Here is an 18945-nt window from a genome sequence, read left to right as displayed (position 1 = left end):
GGGGAAGTGGCGAGAAGGTCAAGATTGATTTCTCACTGGGTGGTTAATTTGTCCAGCTCTGTTAGTTAGGGTTTGTATAATTATGTAGATAAATCCCACGTAATCTCTTCTCCACAAAACTGTCCATTGGTTAGTGGTAAAGCCCATTAAAATAGCAGCTCAATGTCATGAATCTGCCAGGCTGTCAAACACATGAGCCTGGGTCCCAGAGTGGCTTTGTATAAGTCAATACCTGTCCTTCTCTGAGGACCACGCCTTAATTCATTCGCTTACTTAGAATTTTGTATAGAGAATACTGTCTTTATGCTGTTCTCATTCTTCCTCGGTGCTTATTATTTGGTCCTGCTCCTACCCCGGGAAGTCGAGCTTTGTGTAGGTTTTATTTTGTTCCTGTCTCTGACAAACTGTCCCAAGTAGGTCTGTTTGCTACAAACAAAAAGGCAAAAAGGAAGTCTCTGTAGTCTGTCGTTGGCGTACAGAGAGCAAATGGAGAGTGGAGGCGGCCCCAGCCGTCTTTGTACCACCCTTAGGTTTTGCTCATCTTGATAAAGTCGTGCCACTGCATTTCATCTTTACATTTAAATTGGAAAACTGATTTCATGAAGTGATTTCTAGATTCAAGCCTTCTGAGTTCTCCCTGTAAAACTGCCATTCCAGACGAACAAGGTGAGCAGTCGTGATAGCAGCCGGTTCTTGAGCGCACGCACAGTGGCCTTTGAGCGCGCCCTGGCCTATGGTATCCATGACGGCACGTGGGGAACCAAGGACAGGGGCCTGGGTCGAGGCTGCTGTTTCCTGAGGTGCTCTTGATTGTGCTACTTTGCTGAGCCAAGAGGACACCTCTGGTGGCTGGGGGTCTTTAATGTCGGCTCTCCCAAGGGCCTCAGCCCGTTCTTACAGGAACATGACCTGTCAGTGAGTTTAGTCACAAGGAAATGACAGAGATCTAGTATGTGAGTACAGCGTAAGCTCTGCCCTCCGCTGGACATTTATAGTAAATGAGGCACTTTGGAGTTTTCGTGGATCTGGAAAGAGCCGCCTGCCCTGGGGAAGCCTCTGTGTGGAAAGCAGAAGGAAAAGGACATGTTGGTTTAGATACCTTTGTGGTTCCCTTGTGGTTAACAGTAGAAGGATTTCTGGAAGTGCCTAAAAAACCAGAATAGAAATGGATCTGAATTGATGAGAACTCAGACATGGTAGAAATGATGTTTTAATGATAAAACTAGAATTAGCAAAATGTTGGTAGTTTAAGGAAATTTCAACCAAGGCATTAGTTACTTGGCTTTTAAGCCCCCATGTTAGACCCACGTACACAGTTCTGCCCGTGGGAAACCATGCTCAGGAAAGGGTTCCATCCAGTCATCCCTTCCTAGCCGACTGCCTGGACTCCCAGCCCCACACCGAAAAAGGAAGAGCCCAGTTTTTATTATCTGCAGTGCCCTTGGTCCTGCTCACATCTGTGATAACAGGGCCGCCGAGCCACTTTCCGGCTTAGCAGGTTACCCTCACAAAGAGAACAGTGAGGGCCCAGTCTTCAACAAAGAGCGTCTGTCGTGGGCGCCCCCCGGAAGCTTCTGCAGCAGGAGCAGTCCCCGAGGAGCCTGGGCTTCCCCTCACTTGGCCCTGATTGTGTTATTTCCGTTCTCTGGGGCACTCAGCCAGAGGATGTGTTGTGGACGGTTAGAAAAGGGAGTGATGAAATGTGCCCAAGATTGGAAATTCACAAGTTCCCTCTCCTAGTTTCATGTTCTTTTCCCACCTGCCTCTTCCATCCCAAAGAATAAAAATCCTTAAATAATATTCCACCAGGCATGATGGGCATAATGCTTTAGTAAAAGATCTAATAGACCCAAGAGAGTATGAGGGATTTTTCCACTAGGCTAAACCTAATTTTAGCAAACCTTTCCATTTTTCAGGCTTCAGATGCCTGCTGTTTTTTTTTTTTTTTTTTTTTTTTAAAGCTTGTATGTAGGTCAAACTCCCACCAGTTTTTGCTTTGATGCTACTGTTTTGAAGCAATGTCTCATCTCTTTCTCCTTCTCACCTCCCTTTCTACCAGGGAAGGAGATACCTGAACTTTTTTTTTTTTTTTTTTTTTTACTGGCAAAACATACAAACACACCCTTCATTTTGTTCGGTAAGGCCTGCTCCTGTGGCTTTCTTCATGTTTAGTTAAGAGGTCATGGCAATGCCTTCAGACATTGTCATCCTTATTAAAAGTGGTGAGACCTTTGTCGGACACCAGAAAAAACACAGAAATGTTTAGATATCAAAAGACAGAGTTTGCATTACAAGAAATTGATTCTGTCTTCTCCCTAGTCTTCTTAAATTCTGCCCATTTCAGATTTGATCCTTAGAAACAGCTTTTCCAAGGAGAGAGCTGCTGCTTCAAGACACGGTGGTGTAGGTGTTAAGGAAAAGAGAATGAGCCTCAACTCAGTCTCTGCTCCTTGGGAACTCACAGGCCAAATTACACAGTCCCTCTGAGACTGTTTCCTGATCTCGAAACTGGGCTCTCTCTGTCTCACAATCTCCCTAACAACCTAGAGGATTCAATGAAATAACTGTCACTTGCTGGCAAATGGCAGGTCCTGGCTCAGAAGGGTATCCCTGTCTCCCCGCTATCTGTTCCCTAAATCCACTGCCCTAGATACCCAGCACTGTGAGTCGTATAGTATGTGACAGCCGTAACCTCCGGGTGGCACAGGGACATCGCCTACTCTTGGTGCTCCTTGCTCGCCTGAGAAGTGTTTGTGCAAAGTCCGATAAGCAGAAGTAATCTGTTTTTTCTCTAGCTCTTCCTTTTTGCTGCCACCTCTCCAAAGGGGTCACTGTTCTCTCCTTCACACCTGTGTCCCAGTGGCTTTATTGCCCTATTATGACAGAAAGGTGAGAGAACTTTGGTTTTCAGAAGACTTCGGGATTTATAGCAAGAAAAAGAAGTTTCTTGCAACTGTTGGGCTTATGGCCTTGCAAAACCCTAAAGCTGCCCTGTCACAGCTTGTTGCCATGAAAATATAGGGAAATAGGTAAACAGGCCACTGCCGCTGAGCAGGTAGCTTTGGAAATGGCACCACTGGGCCCTGCCAGCAAGAGCCTTCAGGCCTAGCCCCAGTGCCTGTTGGATAGACGTTACCTCACGGGTCTGTGTCAATCTGCAGCTGATTCTCCTCTTTGCCAGATTATTTTGTGAATAGCTCCTTTCCCTGCTGGAACTCCCACACTGAGCTGCTGGTTGGAGAACTGTTTCTCTCTGGAGCCGGGTATGGGTCAAAGAAGTGACCCATCAGTTCAGTGGCAGCACAGATTGCATGGCAAAGTCTGTGGACCCCTCCTCCAGACCCTCATCCACAGGGTGCACGGGCACCGCCTCTGGGGCCATGGTGCCCAGGTCCCACATGGGCGCCCCTGTTTACACTTCATGACCTCGGCAAGTTACTCTGCTTTTACGTCTTCTTCTTTCACCAGCTTGGTGACTTAAAACAACAGACGTGTTCTCTCAGTCTGGGAGCTAGAAGTTCATTATCTAGCCACACCTGCTCTCTTCCGAGGTTCTAGGGGACAGTCGGTTCCTTGTCTCTTTCAGCTTCTGGTGGCTGGCGGCAGCTATGTGTCTCTTATAAGGACACTTGTCATTGGATTTAGGGCCCACCAAGATAATCCAGGATGATCTCCTCAACTCAAGATCCTTAACTTAATCACATCTACAAACACCCTTTTTCTGAATATGGTTGCGTTTATGGGTTCCATGTATTAGAACATGTACCACATATCTGTTGGTGAGGGCAGGTCACCATCCAACCCACTGCAGGGTGCCATATGTTTGGTAAATTAAAAAATTACTTACTGCAGGGGCACCTGGGTGGCTCAGTCGGTTGTGTCCGGCTCTTAGTTTTGGCTCAGGTCATGGGATCAAGCCCTGCATGGGACACCGCACTCAGTGGGGAATTTGCCTGAAGATTCTCTCCCTCCATCCCTCCCTCCCTACTCGTGTGCATTCTCTCTCTCTCTCTCTCACAAATCTTGTTAAAAAAAAATTACTGCAGGAAGCAGAGAAGAACTAAAGTGGCTAGAACTAAAGTATACATCTGAGTTGTTTTTTTTTTAAGATTTATTTATTTAGGGGCGCCTGGGTGGCTCAGTTGGTTAAGCGACTGCCTTCGGCTCAGGTCATGATCCTGGAGTCCCGGGATCGAGTCCCGCGTCGGGCTCCCTGCTCGGCGGGGAGTCTGCTTCTCCCTCTGACCCTCTTCCCTCTCGTGCTCTCTAGCTCTCATTCTCTCTCTCTCTCTCAAATAAATAAATAAAATCTTTTAAAAAAAAAGAAAGATTTATTTATTTATTTGACAGAGCACAAGCAGGGGGAGGGACAGAGGAAGAAGGAGAGAGAGGTCTTAAGCAGACTCCACACTGAGCATGGAGCTCAATGCGGTGCCTCGATCTCATGACCCTCAGATCACCATCTGAGCTGAAACTGAGAGTTGGACGCTTAACAGACTGCACCACCCTGCTGCCCCAATTTTTTTTTTTTTTAATGCTGGCTATTATATTAAATCCTTTCGCATGAACTGTTTCATTTGAGCACAAAATAGTGTGGTAGAAAGAGAATTGGATTTAGAGTTAGAAGGCTTGGATTTGATACCTCTTACAAATTCTGTGACTGTCACAAGTCCCTTAACTTTTGTGAGCTTTGGTTTTCTCTCTATACAATGAAAATATTTGCTCTCACAGCATGTTGGAGGGACCAGTGACATAATAAGGCACTATAACAAATAAACTGTTTCCCCGATCAGACAGAAGCTATAGGGTGAGAGTGGGGCAGATATCTAGTTTCACTCTGTATAATCTCAGGAAACCCAGGCTCTGGGCATCCTCAGTGACTCAAAGAACACTCGATCTTGGTTGGGGTGACGTGGAAGTAAGATCACACTGTTTAGTTTTCCAGTCCGATTAGTTCATACTTTCCCTGTTGAGGATGTTACTGGGGTGGCTGCTGACAGGGATGCCCACTGGTGAGCCAGGAGTTGGGGCAACCCGCACCTTGCTCTTCACATCAAAGCATAAACGTCTGTCTTGCTGCTAAAAACAAGCAGCATTTGGGACTGCACAGCTGTGTGTCATACCCCTTCTGTGAGCAGTCACTTGCTGTGCCCTTCCTTCTTCCTTCTTCTTCTTCCATCCTTACCAGTACTCATGGCCTTTTTTGGTAAAGTCGTGCCTTACCTCTCTCTTTAGTTTTCTGGAGGGAAATCTGAGAAGGGCTGGCAAATATTCTTCCTCACTTGCTCAAGGCCTCTTGTCCAGACTGAACTTGGAAGAAGGAGGCAGCTTGCACCCACTGAGAGACAGGGGCTGTATGGCTGGTCTAGTACATGGTTTCCATTGGCCACGGGTCCATGAAAAGTTCTTTCATCTCCAGGTTGGGAAATGAGCGGTCCAGGCTTGAAAGTGGGCCTCGTGTCTCCAAAAACAAAAGTATCTGCTGTCTCCCTGTCACACTACCAGAATAACTTTAGAGAATCACTCTTAGAGACTTAGGGACTCGGGAGCCTCTTGAACAGCGGCAGGGGACTAGTTCCATGGACCACTTATCGTGTGAGCCTTTGAGAGTTCCGTACCTCCCCTGCACCCCGCCTCACCATGCCCTCTCATTACAGGGTGGCCTGTCCCGCGTCTCCCATCCCCAAAGCAGGCGTCCTTGCCCGTCCTTCCCACTTCATCCCCGCTGCGCTTCGCATGTCAAATTCTCTCTCCTTCCCGCTACACACTTGCCCTCTGCCTTGCTCTCTCACCCATTCCCAGGCCACCTGTGGGGTGCTGCCCCTCACCCCTCAGCTCCTACCGTTGTCTGCTCAGCCTGCCCCCACACAGTCCCTGCTTCTCTCCATCACACAGGTCATCAGTCCTGCATTCCTCCCTTCAAAATCTTTCACCCAAGTCCCGACCCCATTCTGCGTGTAGGGCTCATCCAGCCCCTCTGCTGTGAGTCTTTTCAGACAGACCGTGGGTCACGTGGCTCTTACTTGAGCACATTTTTTTTTTAACCTTTTTGAGCCTGTTCCTCAGGAAATGCAGGCAACAGCTAATAAGGTGATGCAGGTACCTCAGGGAGTGGCAAGTATGAAGATGCTCCCTATAAGGGGTAGCTCTTAGGAGTACAGGGGATGACACTTGTATTATTTTCTTTCTTTTTTTTGTTTTTTTTTTAAGGTCTTAAAATTTGTTTTATGAGTGTTTATGGGCTGTGCAGATGGCAAAAAGTGCAGATTTACACAAATACGAAGTCTTTCTTTAGAAGGGTAGTTTCAAGTGACCTTTTCTTTAGGAGAGGATGCCTGTGGGCAGGGCCTGGTCTGGGTGGGGGGTGTGGTGTTTCCCAGGAAGGCAAACTGCACAGTTGGAGCAGATGAAACAGGTTGGAGGAAATTGTAATCCAGAAGACAGTATGAAGCAACTGCAGTGGAAGTGGGAGCCATTCTGTCCATCAGAGTCTAGGAAAATTTCTGCGCTCAGAGACTTGATGTGGTTTTGGAATATAGATGACATCTGGTGGGGTGAAGTCTGGAGCCGATGACCAAGAAAGAATTCTTGAGAAGTCTTTGGTGCAAAATGGTGGTTTTATTAAAGCCCAGGGAGACAGGATCCACAGGCAGAAGGAGCTGCTGCAGCAGGGTTGTAAGGAATGGCTCACTTGTATTATTTTCTGATTGCTTAACTCCGGCTGGGCCTTGTGCTTAGGATAGTCTGCTCTTGTCCTCCTATCTCTAACCCGCTCCTCACTCCTTTGCACATCATCCAAAATCCCAAGTCATTCACAGGTTTGTCTCAGTTGACTGGAAGGTTTCAGGGCTTTTGGCCTGCTCCTTCTGCGGACTTCCCTGGATGTGCGGCCACGCTGTACATGTGTGGGCTGTGTGACATACAACAGATTGGGTAGTAGCTCCTGGAATCTCCATGTCACTCCCTAGATGGATGGGCTCTCCATCGCTGCCGAAATGTGCCCCAGCACTGTGGCACAGGGCCCAGCAGCTTGGCTTCGATGCTCAGCTGGTGTGAGGGGGTGGCAGTGTCTGCCCCACAGTGAGTTCAGTGCCTGCTCTTGCCTTCTATGCGCAGTTTGACCAAGCTCTCCCCCAGTGGACGGACCTTGGGGGTCCTGTGCTGGGCTCTTGCCTTTTTGCCTTATAGCGCACGGAAAGGTGGGCCTGAGAGCCCCCAACTTGATGTCCTTTTTATTCTGAGGCATAATGTTGATATATTTTGCTTTCTAAAAATTGTCCCCCAAAGTCGGTAGACCACCTTTTCCTCTGACTCTTGAACTTCTGGAATGCCCTTCACTGACACCCCAGTAGTGAGGGGCTCCTGTCCCTGGGTCCTGGGGGTCAGGGAACAGACACTGGAGATAAGTGGTGTGAGGCTTGAAACTTCATGTGTCTTTTCTTTTTTTTTTAAGATTTTATTTATTTATTTGACAGAGAGACACAGCAAGAGAGGGAACACAAGCAGGGGGAGTGGGAGAGGGAGAAGCAGGCTTCCAGGGAGCCCGATGCAGGGCTCGATCCCAGGACCCCGGGATCATGACCTGAGCCGAAGGCAGACGCTTAACGCCTGAGCCACCCAGGTGCCCCTTGTGTGTCTTTCTTAAGACAGACCTTTTTCTAAACAGTGACCAAGAACTCCCCTTAGGTTATCTCCAAATTTATAAGACTGGACCTCAAGCATTCTTTTTTTTTTTTTTTTAAAGATTTTATTTATTTATTTGACAGAGAGACACAGCGAGAGAGTGAACACAAGCAGGGGGAGTGGGAGAGGGAGAAGCAGGCTTCCCGCGGAGCGGGGAGCTTGATGCGGGGCTCAATCCCAGGACCCTGGGATCATGACCTGAGCCGAAGGCAGACGCTTAACGACTGAGCCACCCAGGCGCCCCTGGACCTCAAGCATTCTTACTTCCAGCTTTCTCAGAACTGTCTAGAAACCTGTATTTAGTTTCATACAACTGACCTTACAGAGATACTGAAGTCCCTAGATTTAAAAACAAAATACCATAAATTCTCTTTCCTTATTCTTTTTTTTTTAAAGATTTTATTTATTTAATTGACAGAGAGAGAGAGAGAGAGAGACAGCGAGAGAGGGAACACAAGCAGAGGGAGTGGGAGAGGGAGAAGCAGGCCTCCCGCTGAGTAGGGAGCCCGATGCGGGGCTCGATCCCAGGACCCTGGGACCATGACCTGAGCCGAAGGCAGTCGCTTAACCAACTGAGCCACCCAGGTGCCCCTTCTCTTTCCTTACTCTATAGAGAGTATAATTTGCCTAGAGAGAGAGAGAAGCATGCACTCCAACCCTAGTGTGTGCCCATTAAACTATTCTCCTTTGTAGCTCTTTAAAAACCAAGCCCAGCAGCCAAACCACTGAGTTTAAGAACAAATAAATATTCATCATATCTAAAGCAAGATTGGCAAACTACAACCTGTGGGCCAACTCTGGCTCATCTCCTGTTTTTGTATGGACTGCAGACTAAGAATGGTTTTTACAGTTTAAATGGTTGGGGGAAACTCAACAGAAGAATGTTTATATCTCATGAAGATTATGTGAAATTCACATTTCAGAGTCCATAAGTAAAGATATATTGGGACACAGTCTCACATATTTGTTATCTGTGACACCTGTATGTCATCTTTGACTGCCTTCATACTACAATGACAAAGTTGAATAGCTGTGCCAGAGACCATACGGTCTGAAGGTCCAAATATTTACTGTCTGGCTCTACAGAAAAAGTTTGCTGAAAGTCCTGACGGCTCAGTATGAAACTGCAGACAGGAGGTATTTTACTGTTCTTGTGTCTGGTGTCTCCTCTCGTTAATTTCAAACCAGTAGGAAGAGATGAAGGGGTCGTCTGTTTTTCTCGCAAGCCCCCCGCCTCCCCACCACAGTGTTTCATGGTGGGGGCTAGAAGGAGATAATGGTTTTGTGAACAGGACTTGGAACTTCCGATCAGAATCTCTTTTTAATGTTGATTTCACAGTTGTGACCAATATCCTTTCACACATACCCTCCCACGAAGCCCCTGTGTGAAGCTCAGTCTTGACTGAGTTACTATCCTTGGACTGTGCACTAACTTGCTGTGAAAGTCCGCTCCATCCCATGTGGCCTGGGCTTGGTATTTTGTGCCCTCAGGAAAATGTATGACGAGCCACTGTCCACACAGACTAACCAAAACAAATGTTTTCTTTTAGGGTGCTTTTCTTGTAATTGCTTCTGACAGCTCCCTGCCGGTACCAGGGTTTAGGGTAGCCATTCGCTCCATAGATTGCCCCATTATCCTTCCTCCTCCCCAAAATGAAAATCTGGACATAGAGATTATTACAGATTCTTGCTCTGTTGGTATTTCAGATCCTTCAGAGGGTTAGGTATTTGTATTTAGCAGCCCTGGCCATTGACTTGATCCCTTTCTCCCTAGTACACTTACCTTAATACTTTAAATCTCCTTCCACAGGTCAGATACCAGGTCCAGGTTCCATGATCCCTGGGCAGCCCATGCCAGGCCGCATGATTCCCACCGTTGCAGCCAACATCCACCCCCCCGGAAGTGGCCCAGCCCCTCCTGGTATGCCTCCAATGCCAGGAAACATCTTAGGACCCCGGGTACCCCTCACGGCACCTAATGGCATGTGTAAGTAGCATCATGGGGGGAAGCATCTCCGTAGGGTCTCTCTGGGCAGGCTGTAGACAAGGGACAAAGGCTTTATTCTCTAGGTGATCTATAGTTTGGCAGGTCCATGGACAGTGCAGCCTGTGGCAGTGGGTTCCAGAAGATCGGTTTGTGGTTAGTGCTCTTCAGCACCCCTGATGAGCAGGTGCACAGGTGGTGAGTGCAGATGCTTACAGTCGTTTGGCCATGTGTGCCATAGCGTTTATGGCATGCACTCTCGTCCCTGAGGTCTGTGGAGAGGCCAGGAAGACATTCCTCACCCACTCCTCTTTAAGCCTTAGGTCTAGCTTGAATCTTGTTAGACATACCGAGTTGCTGGTGGTTTTCCTACAGGAGCCTTTTATGGACACCGGGTTCAAAATGGAGGGTGCAAAGAAAGAAGAACCGGTTTAAGGCAGAAATCACAAGTCTCTCTTAGCTACTCTGGGATCTTGGTAGTAGCAGCTTAGACTCAGGAAGGCGTACTGAGGGGCTGTGTTGAGAGGGAATGGGAGGTCCTAGCAGGCTCTGTGGAGAAGGCACGGCTGCTGCTGAGCAGTGTCTTTCTGACATACGTATGAAGCCAGGGCTTTTCTCCAGTACACCGTGGTCTCCTCCAACCCTCCAGAGGGTTGCTTCAGAAGCTCTGCCCTGCCCTTTACTCCTGTCGATCTTCTCGGAATGATCCCAAAATGCAGCCAGTAGTGGCCGGGTACCCCAGCCACATCTGTGATCCCGGTTCATTTACAAGTTCATGTATGTGCTGCTCACAGGACAGAGCTAGGACTCAAGAATTCCTGGTCTCCAGGGAGCTTTAGTTGGGAAAACAAGAAATGAACAAGTAGATAGTAGTATATAGGATTTACAAGTTATCTGAGACTCTGAAGTGCTTTGAGTGCACTGTAGCACTCGGGGGAGACTTCCCAGTGCCAGGAGGCAGGCTGCACAAAGGCATGTCTCATTTCTCTCTGGGCCCCTAGGGGCTAGGACAGAGTAGGTGCAGGGAAGAAAGACAGCAATATAGCTGGGTGTATAGGATTGTGACAGTAGGAAAACATCTCCCTTGAGTCCTTGGTCAACGATTGTAGTATAGTGGATACTTCTTTTCCTTGGCAAGAACACACTTGAGCTCACTGCCTTACAGGCAGTATACAGATGTGCCAGTCTGCCAAGACAGTTGACCATCTTAGTTGCAGAGATATAATATCCTTGGTCTTTACCACTGTCCAGGATTTCATCCTGAAGGGCCCTGAGGGGAACACCTTGAGAATGTGGAGGGTTTCAGGTGCTTCTCTCTGCCCTGGCCCCCCCCCCCCCCCCCCCCCCCCCCCCCGCTCCTGACACAAATGAGTGTTTCCAGGATTCTGAGCCGCTGACTTGGCTCTAAGTCCCAGGCAGGCCTCACTGGGTGAGGTGGTTCCCCTCTTCAGGTCTTAGTTTCCTCCACTGGAAAGATGACCCAAGGGATTAGATCAGGGGCCTTCAGAATGCTTTGAAGAGCTCTATCAGTTTGGTGGAAATCTCCTGGGGGGAAGGTTGGGTGAACTGACTGGTAAGCAAGGCTGTACTTGAATTATTTGTTTCATGTTTCCGTTTCTGACAAAATCAAGAGGTTTAAAAAACCCTGGATTAAATCATCTCTAGGGTTCCTTTGTACGCTAAGCAGCTAAAGTTGAAATAGGAAAGAGCCCCAGACACTCATACTAATTGTTTCCCTTCAGGACCTGACCTAGTTTTGGCCAAAAATCCAAGGACTGCAGTTCAGGAGCCGCGGGGCCTCCCAGGACTGTCCGGCTTGTCAGCAGCTGCCTCGAGTGAAGCTCTCTGGCCCTGGTGGAGACACTTAATCAGCAAGAAGTTATTGATAATCTATTTTGTGCCCACCTAGGCCAGGCACTGAGAGAGAAAGAAAGAAGACACAGAACTTGCCCAGGAAGGAGCTTTATCATTTAACTGAAGAAATAAAATTAGCAGAGAGAACCATTAAAATGCAATAAAATCAAACTATAATTAAGTTCTGCAAAGGTCTGGAGTGATTCTTGGAAGGGCTGGGCCGCGGAGGAGGTTGGGACAGATTCAGACACCTCACCAGGCGAGCCGCAACCTGGGGCTTCAGGGGGACCTGACCCGCATGGCCCACGGTGGCAGCAGCGCCTCGAAGGCTGCATGGATTGCCTGCCGTAAAGAAAATTACTTCCTCGGGCCCTTTTTCTCTGACTGGGCTCTTTCCCAAGCCCTTGTGTTTCCAGCAATGACGAGTCCCTCTTGGCTGTGTTTGCAGATGCCCCTCCGCCGCCGCCGCCGCCGCCGCCGCCCGCTGATGGAGTCCCTCCGCCTCCCGCTCCAGGCCCACCAGCCTCAGCCGCCCCCTAGCCCGGAGGATGCAGGCAGCGTCCACGCCCAGCGCCGGCAGCTGCAGGGGGATGACGAGACTTGTGCTCCGCGGCTTCCTCGGGTTTCTTTTAGGATTTTTCTTCTCGCAGCCCCAAGCACGCATCCCGTATTTCCCCGTCCCTCTCGCCAGCCCTTGCCATGCCGTGACGCGTGCTGTGTCAGGTCCTCCGCCGGCCTGGGTGGGGGGGCGGGTAGCCTGCGTCCCCCTGACCTGGTGTGGGGTATACTGACCGTTTCTCTGCAGGTCCTGTCAGCACGAGAAGTTCATTTCTGTTGTTTCAGTGCTCTCCCCTCAGTGTTTGGCTTTGTCTGATGCTTACGTAGCTCATGCTTTAGAATCATTATGTTTTTTTTTTTTCTTTGTCATTGTTGCTTTAAATGAGAGCATCCTAAGTTCATAGGAACCAAAAAAAATGGTGATGGGCAGAGGAAATAGCCAGAAGGGACAAACCTAAAGGCATTATAAGTGACCTTATTTCTGCTAATCTGAGCTAAGATTGGTGCTGATGGTGAAGTTTCATGAGACTTTTGCCCCACATAGACGCACCAAAATTCAAAGAGTTGGGGACAGGGTGGGACCCCACTGATTTTATTCCTGGTGAGGAATGGGAGGACCCCCGCCCCCCCTGCGTGGCCCCTTTTGTACCTGGTAGGGGAGCGCATTAGAGCAGACCTACTCCTTCCCTGGGCCCACTGGTTCTGGCTTACCGTAGAGATGATTGGTTGGATTAGGGGTGGGATCTGGGGAAGCGTTTCTTCATTCCCTAGACTAACCAGGAACATTTGAGAGTCTAGGGACATGACTACCCACTGAGTCTAGTCCACTAGTCACTGCTTTGTACTCATTCTTTTTTTCCCTCCCCCTCTTTAAAAAAAAAAAAAAAAACCTTTAAAAAGGAAAAAAAAAAGTAAGTAGATAGTGCTAAACATTTTAGCTCATGGAACTTGGTTTAGGATGGCTGGGGGGTTCAAGTCCCCAAACTACCTCTTGCAGTCCAGGGTGAGTGGGGTTTAGTGAAGCGGTACTTTAGGTTTGGGACGGGATTGGAGAAGTGGGCCGGGATCAAGGGCCTCTCGTCCCTTCTCCCTTCCTTTTCTGACATCTCACATTCCATCTGTCGCAGGGCTGTCAGGGAGATGCTGGGGTGTTCCAAGGCACTCAGTTGGCAATCAGAGCGTCATGCTTTGAGGGTTCGGGTACTCGGACTGAGAGATCGGAATGCCATTCCAGAGGAGGAGCCACAAACATGCCTTAACTCGAGCCCATTTCTACCCCTGCTGATGAATTACTTGAGAGTTCTTGGTTTTCTCTTCTTGTGCTTGTTCCCTCCCCTCTATCCTTCCATGGATGGGGGAAGGGTGTGTTTGGTGGATCTTGATTTCCAAAGCACCTGGCCTCTTCATGTCACATTCTCAAGTGGCAGTTTTATTATTTAGAATGCAAAGTGGAACACCTTTTGGATATCTTTTTCTATATATTCTGTAAAGCTTTACATATGAGAGGGTGTAGGGAGGTGTTTATAAAACACCTCAGAACTTCCTTCCTTAGTATCAGAAAGCAAAAAAAATAAATAAAACCATAATTAAGATTTGCCTTTCAAAACCCTCAGGTGTTGCCTCTAACCAGGTGGCCCTGGTCACCATCTGAGTACTGGAACCAAGGAAACCTTGTTCTTTTGCGTGTGTGTTCTGGACTCTTGGAGTGGAAATGAGCTTGTTCCTGCTGGAGTTGAGTTCCAATGCATTTGCCTCCAGAAAGATCCCAGTGCCTTTTGACAATGGCCAGGGTGTTCCCTAATTCCCGCCAGTCTTTCCCAAAGGAAACTCATTCCAAATACTTACCTTTTCCACTGGGGTCTTAGAAGGAAAATGGAATTCTGGTTCATACTGTGGTCCCTTGTAACCTCAGGTCTTTAATGTGATCACTTTCAAATTTAAAAGATCCAGGTGGGAAATATTTTTACTATGCTGATAACAATTCTACAGAATACCTGAATTCTTAACACTGTATGTTTTCAATATAAGTGGTGACTTTTTCTTTTCATGTCTTTGATCTGGTTTCGTTCCTGTAATAAAACCACCCAATGTGGGGGTGGGGGGGGGAATAATATGTGGTTTTTGTACAAACGTGTTTCTCAGTGTGTTATTTTGGAAAAATGAAGGGAGGGGAGTTTTGGGAGATTAGAAGAAATTGATCAAGAAGACCTAATCTCCCTCTTTTTTAGTGAATAAATAGAACATTTCTGGATTCTAGTCCCATTCTCTGCATTCACACACCAATCTCTTCATGTGTCCTATGAGGAGCGTAAATATTCAGCCCCACCTGGTCCTGGTTGCAGTGAGTTCAGCGATTCGGGGCTTCCTGACCAACCACCTTGATGATGCTTAAGGAGCATACAGTTAAATGTGCCTTGCCCACTCTTTTCCATGGTCAAAGTGAAGAAAGAGGTGTGGCCAACATCCTGGCACCTCCAAGAGAAGGAATAGTTTTGTTTGGCAAGCTAGAGCATGTCTGTCAGGATGCAGTTTAGACGGCCCCAAGTTGGAGGCAGGCCTTGAGGGTAGTTGGTTCCATGAACCTTGATGTACTTCTAAGGATAGCCTTTGAGCATCCACAGGTGCAAACCCTGTGCAGAAAAAAGGAAGGAGCCATTGCTTTTGAGAGGCTCATGAACCCAGTGTAGCAAAAGCGGTGGATTCTGTGCAGAGTTGTGAACGCTTGACCCCTCGCAGAGGTGCGCTGGCCGGGTTGTGCTCTGCTGCCCAACCTGTTCCAACTTACCTGTAGCACAGGGTGCTAGGACCAGCAGGGTCTCCCAAAGTTCCTGTACTTCCCAGGGGTGATGAAGGAGGTGAATCCTTGACCCAAACTAAAGACTAGTTTATAAGCTTGAGTGTGAGTTCTTTTTAAAGTATAACAGGACATGTATAACCAACCACTCTGCCACAGGTTCCTCAGATCCTTACTGTGGAGTGGTTCCCCCAAATGTAGTTATGGACAGTAGTTTGCCAACCTCAGGACAGATCAGGATCACCCATAGGATTGTTCAGACAAGCTGCTCAGCCCCACCCTCAGAACTGATTGAGCAGGTCTGGAGTGAGTTCTTGATATACTGTGTTTAGAGCGGGACAGAGGGAGAAGGAGAGAGAGAATCTTAAGTAGGCTCCATGCTGAGGCTCAGTCTCACCACCCTGAGATCATGACCCAGGCCGAAATCAAGAGTCGGATGCTTAACCGACTGAGCCACCCAGGCACCCCTGAAATACTGTTTTTAACATTTCCAGGGGGTCCTGATGCACGTGGGGCAAGGGACCACCCTTTGAGAACGACTGGTTAGGAAGGTTGTGTGGTACAGCAAGATCTCTGTGGTTCCTGACAGTTCTTTTTTTTTTTTTTACTTTGACAGAGACACAGCGACAGAGGGAACACAAGCAGGGAGAGTGGGAGAGGGAGAAGCAGGCTTCCCACTGAGCAGGGAGCCCGATGCGGGGGCTCGATCCCAGGACCCCGGGATCATGACCTGAGCCGAAGGCAGACGCTTAACGACTGAGCCACCCAGGCGCCCCGCTTGACGGTTCATTCTATGAGTTCCATTCATCCAGTAAACATTTGAGGGCTTCTTAGGTGCCAGGCATTGGACCTTGCATGCAGTGAAGTCATAATTATGAATAAGGTAGGCAAGGCCCCTGCACTCCAGGCCACTTACATCCTTGTGGGGTGGGGGATACAAGACCATAATAGTTAATAAGAAATAGGATTATTTTGGGGGCACCTGGGTGGCTCAGTCATGATCCCGGGGTCCTGGGATCGAGCCCCACATTGGGCTCCCTGCTCAGCGGGAAGCCTGCTTCTTCTCCCTCTCCCACTCCCCCTGCTTGTGTTCCCTCTCTCGCTGTGTCTCTCTCTGTCAAATAAATAAAATAAATCTTAAAAAAAAATAGGATTATTTTGGATAATGCCAAGTGGTCGTGAAGAAAAACGGTGTACTCAAAGAGCTTTCTGGGGGATAATGTAAATAGTGTGAGCTGGATGTGTTTACATGATTTCTGTCCTGCTGGGTGTGGTTACCTGAGGGTTCACCTTCATTCCAGGAAGACCTCATCTGAATAATCAGAGCACCCCTTTGGATACACAGTGCCTGCCCTGAGATTTCCTTCTGCAAACCTCTCTGCCTGTGACCTTTAGTTAACCCTGCTTTCTCTTCTCCAGCTCCTAGAGCATAGCTGCACTTCACTTGGTCCTGTTGAAGGAGGACTTACTGGGAACAAGGTGAAAGCATCTTGCTCCCCTGTGAATGGATGGTCTCCATCTAAGGAAATCACCTTGCAGAATAGGATGGAAGCCCAGGACCCTCAGTGTTGGATCCCTTGTGAACAGCTCCCCTGGACTTCATTTCCTGGTGGCTTGTTTTTAGGCCTGCCACCTCTCTTTACTAGGAAGCGCCTTTGACCCTGAATTTGAAACTGAACTGAGACAGTAGTGACCAAAAGGAGTCCTGTGAATAGGCTTAACCAGAGGTTCCGAAACAAATTAGAGCTAGCTCTCTCTGCCTGAGACCCCCCCCAAGCCCTTTCCAACCCATGGGACCCCAAGGGGAGAGAGAGACTTGTCTGATCCCCTCTTCCTGCTCCTGGCCTGCCTTGGAGAACTGGGGCCAACTCTATTCCCTCCTGTCCCCAGAGGCCTTCCGAGGCCCTTCCAAGCCCACGGAGAGCATTCAGGTGACTGCTGGCAGCCACCTTACCACTTGCGGGACCCTTAGGGTCTGCAAAATAGCCATGCCTTCATACAGTACCATGACCAACACCTTCAGACGACTTAGACTGGAAAGAAAATCCCTCCCACTCTCTCCTGTGGCAACCTACCACCTCAGGTGCCCTCACAACTACAACTAGATGGTCCCAGAGGGAGTTAGGAAGCAGCGGTGCCATTGGGAAGGTAATAGCTCCTTTGCACAGGCTGATTTCCATGGCTGGTTTGGCCCTGACACTTCACGGATTTCCCATAGTCATCCCAATGGACTGGCATTCCTTGTTCCAGTCTGCTTATTGTGTAGTACCTATGGGTTTCCTGAGAACCACCTGGAGAGGTCGCCTGCTGAGACAGCAGGACTCTTCCTGCAAACAAGCCTAGTTTGATCCATGTCTGAGGCTGTGTTGGCTTGTGCTGTGTGGCTTTCTCTCCCAACTGACTTGGCTTTGGGGGGAATGAAATTCAGGGTTTTTTTCCATCTTGCAGCAGACCCACTGCCAGGACAAGATGACCACCTCCAGGTTGTGACATGCTTTTCTAGGAGGGGTACTTGTGCGATTGAGAGTCCAGAGTTCTTGCAGCGAGGAGGTGCTTGTCAGCGCACGTAACTCGGGCCGCTCACATCTTGGCTCTTCCCTTCTTCCTGGTAATGGTGCAAGAAGGTCTACTAGCAGCAGCCCATCACCAAAAATGGTCAGAGCTGACTGCCCCATAGTCCAGATCTCTCCTGGCAGGGGAGAGGCAGTGCTAGATGGCCCTTTCTGATTCTGACCTAGAATATGAGTCTGGATCATTGCCAGGTTGTACCCTGTTAAGAAATCATAGCACCGACCCTTAAATGCCCGAGTGTGGGGGTTGGGGAGAGAGGCAGGGCTTCCATTCTGCCAAGTGAGGCCTGACCTCTGCATCCTGATTCCTCTTTTGTAATTATTAAGAAGCAAGAATGAAAAGGTTTGAAATCAAGATCTCGGCTCAAGTCCTGGCCCTACCACATCATTAGCATGATCTGTGTCAGTTTGCAAATGTGCAAAATGGTTAAGATATTTGTAGCATGATTGTGAGGAACAGGACAAATTAGAGTACTAGGAAAACTAGAAACTCACAAAAATGTTAATAGTTACTACTGAGGACTTAAAGCCAGGAACCATGCTGCTTCCTGTCCAGACTGAAGTATGCCCCCAGCCATGGCAACTGGAGCAGCTCCTGTCCTGGACAGCAGCCCCTAGTTAAGCTAGAGGCTTTCTATGCACAAGGAGGCAGGCTGTAGCCATGGCAATGGGCCTTGTGCCTGCCTTGGTACTGGAGGCAGGTTGCCAAACCCAATAGGAACCTTTTGGAAGCCATTGCCCCACAAAAGCATCCTTGATGCCCAAATGCACAAGACTTGAATGTGGGGACATGGGTGTAGACTCTAGATAGAGGTTAATTTCCCTTTCTTTCACTCTGCAGTTCCTACATCTTCGATCTCTTCTTTGGCCCACCCTAACCCCTGGGCCCAGAAAAAGTACTGCAGTCACTGGACACTATGGTTACCACTGTCTCATAAAGGAAATGGGTTACTAACTCCCAAGGTCACGCAGATCTGATGCCAAATCCTTCTTTTCCTGTCACCCTCCATTGCCTGATGAGTTTCTCCCACTCATCTCGTGGAGGTGGCTCCAGACCAGCCGTGCCGTGCTCAGTTCTGAGGTCTAGGGAGGATCAGAATGAAAGTGAATGGCAACCATTGGCTTAAAATCCCAAAATGAAGAAAGTGGTTAAAAGAATTTGTCTCCAAGGTAGGAAAGAAGGTCATTGAGGAAGGCGACATTTCATATTTTATTTTATACCATATGCTTGTTATAATTCGAAAATTGAATTGAAGCCAGCCTGGCTGGCTCAGTGGGTGGAGCATGTGACTCGATCTCAGGGTGGTGACTTCAGACTCCACCTTGGGTGTGGATCCTACTTAAAATTTTTTTAATTGAATTTAAAATATATTTAAATATTTAATAAAACATTAAAATGAGAAACAAACTGGAGTTGCTGGAGTTTTAACAAAGAACTGGGAGAAGGGTCCCATTCAGACCTTTCTAGTGAAAAACACAGGGTAGTCATCATGCCCCAGACA

The 18945-nt window shown here is 48.3% G+C and overlaps 1 protein-coding gene across 3 annotated transcripts in view; it reads left to right on the top strand.

Annotated features, from left to right (window-relative positions):
* The window catches only part of SMARCC1 (SWI/SNF related, matrix associated, actin dependent regulator of chromatin subfamily c member 1), a 174828-nt gene extending 160498 nt beyond the window's left edge, over positions 1 to 14330 (top strand). For 2 of the 3 annotated variants that reach the window (XM_027584621.2, XM_027584620.2), the window contains exons 27-28: positions 9494 to 9670; positions 11970 to 14330. In XM_027584621.2, coding sequence (XP_027440422.1) covers positions 9494 to 9670; positions 11970 to 12061 — 269 coding nt within the window. In that variant the 3' untranslated portion in view covers positions 12062 to 14330. Of the gene's footprint in view, positions 1 to 9493; positions 9671 to 11409; positions 11704 to 11969 lie in introns of those variants that run through there. The other variant, XM_027584622.2, reaches the window with a different exon arrangement.
* The last annotated feature ends 4615 nt before the right edge of the window (positions 14331 to 18945 follow it).

Source organism: Zalophus californianus, chromosome 1 (genome assembly GCF_009762305.2).
Source record: "Zalophus californianus isolate mZalCal1 chromosome 1, mZalCal1.pri.v2, whole genome shotgun sequence".
Lineage (NCBI taxonomy): Eukaryota > Metazoa > Chordata > Mammalia > Carnivora > Otariidae > Zalophus > Zalophus californianus.
The sequence above is the reverse complement of the archived record's forward strand: the minus strand, read 5'-3'. Positions and strand labels throughout refer to the sequence as shown.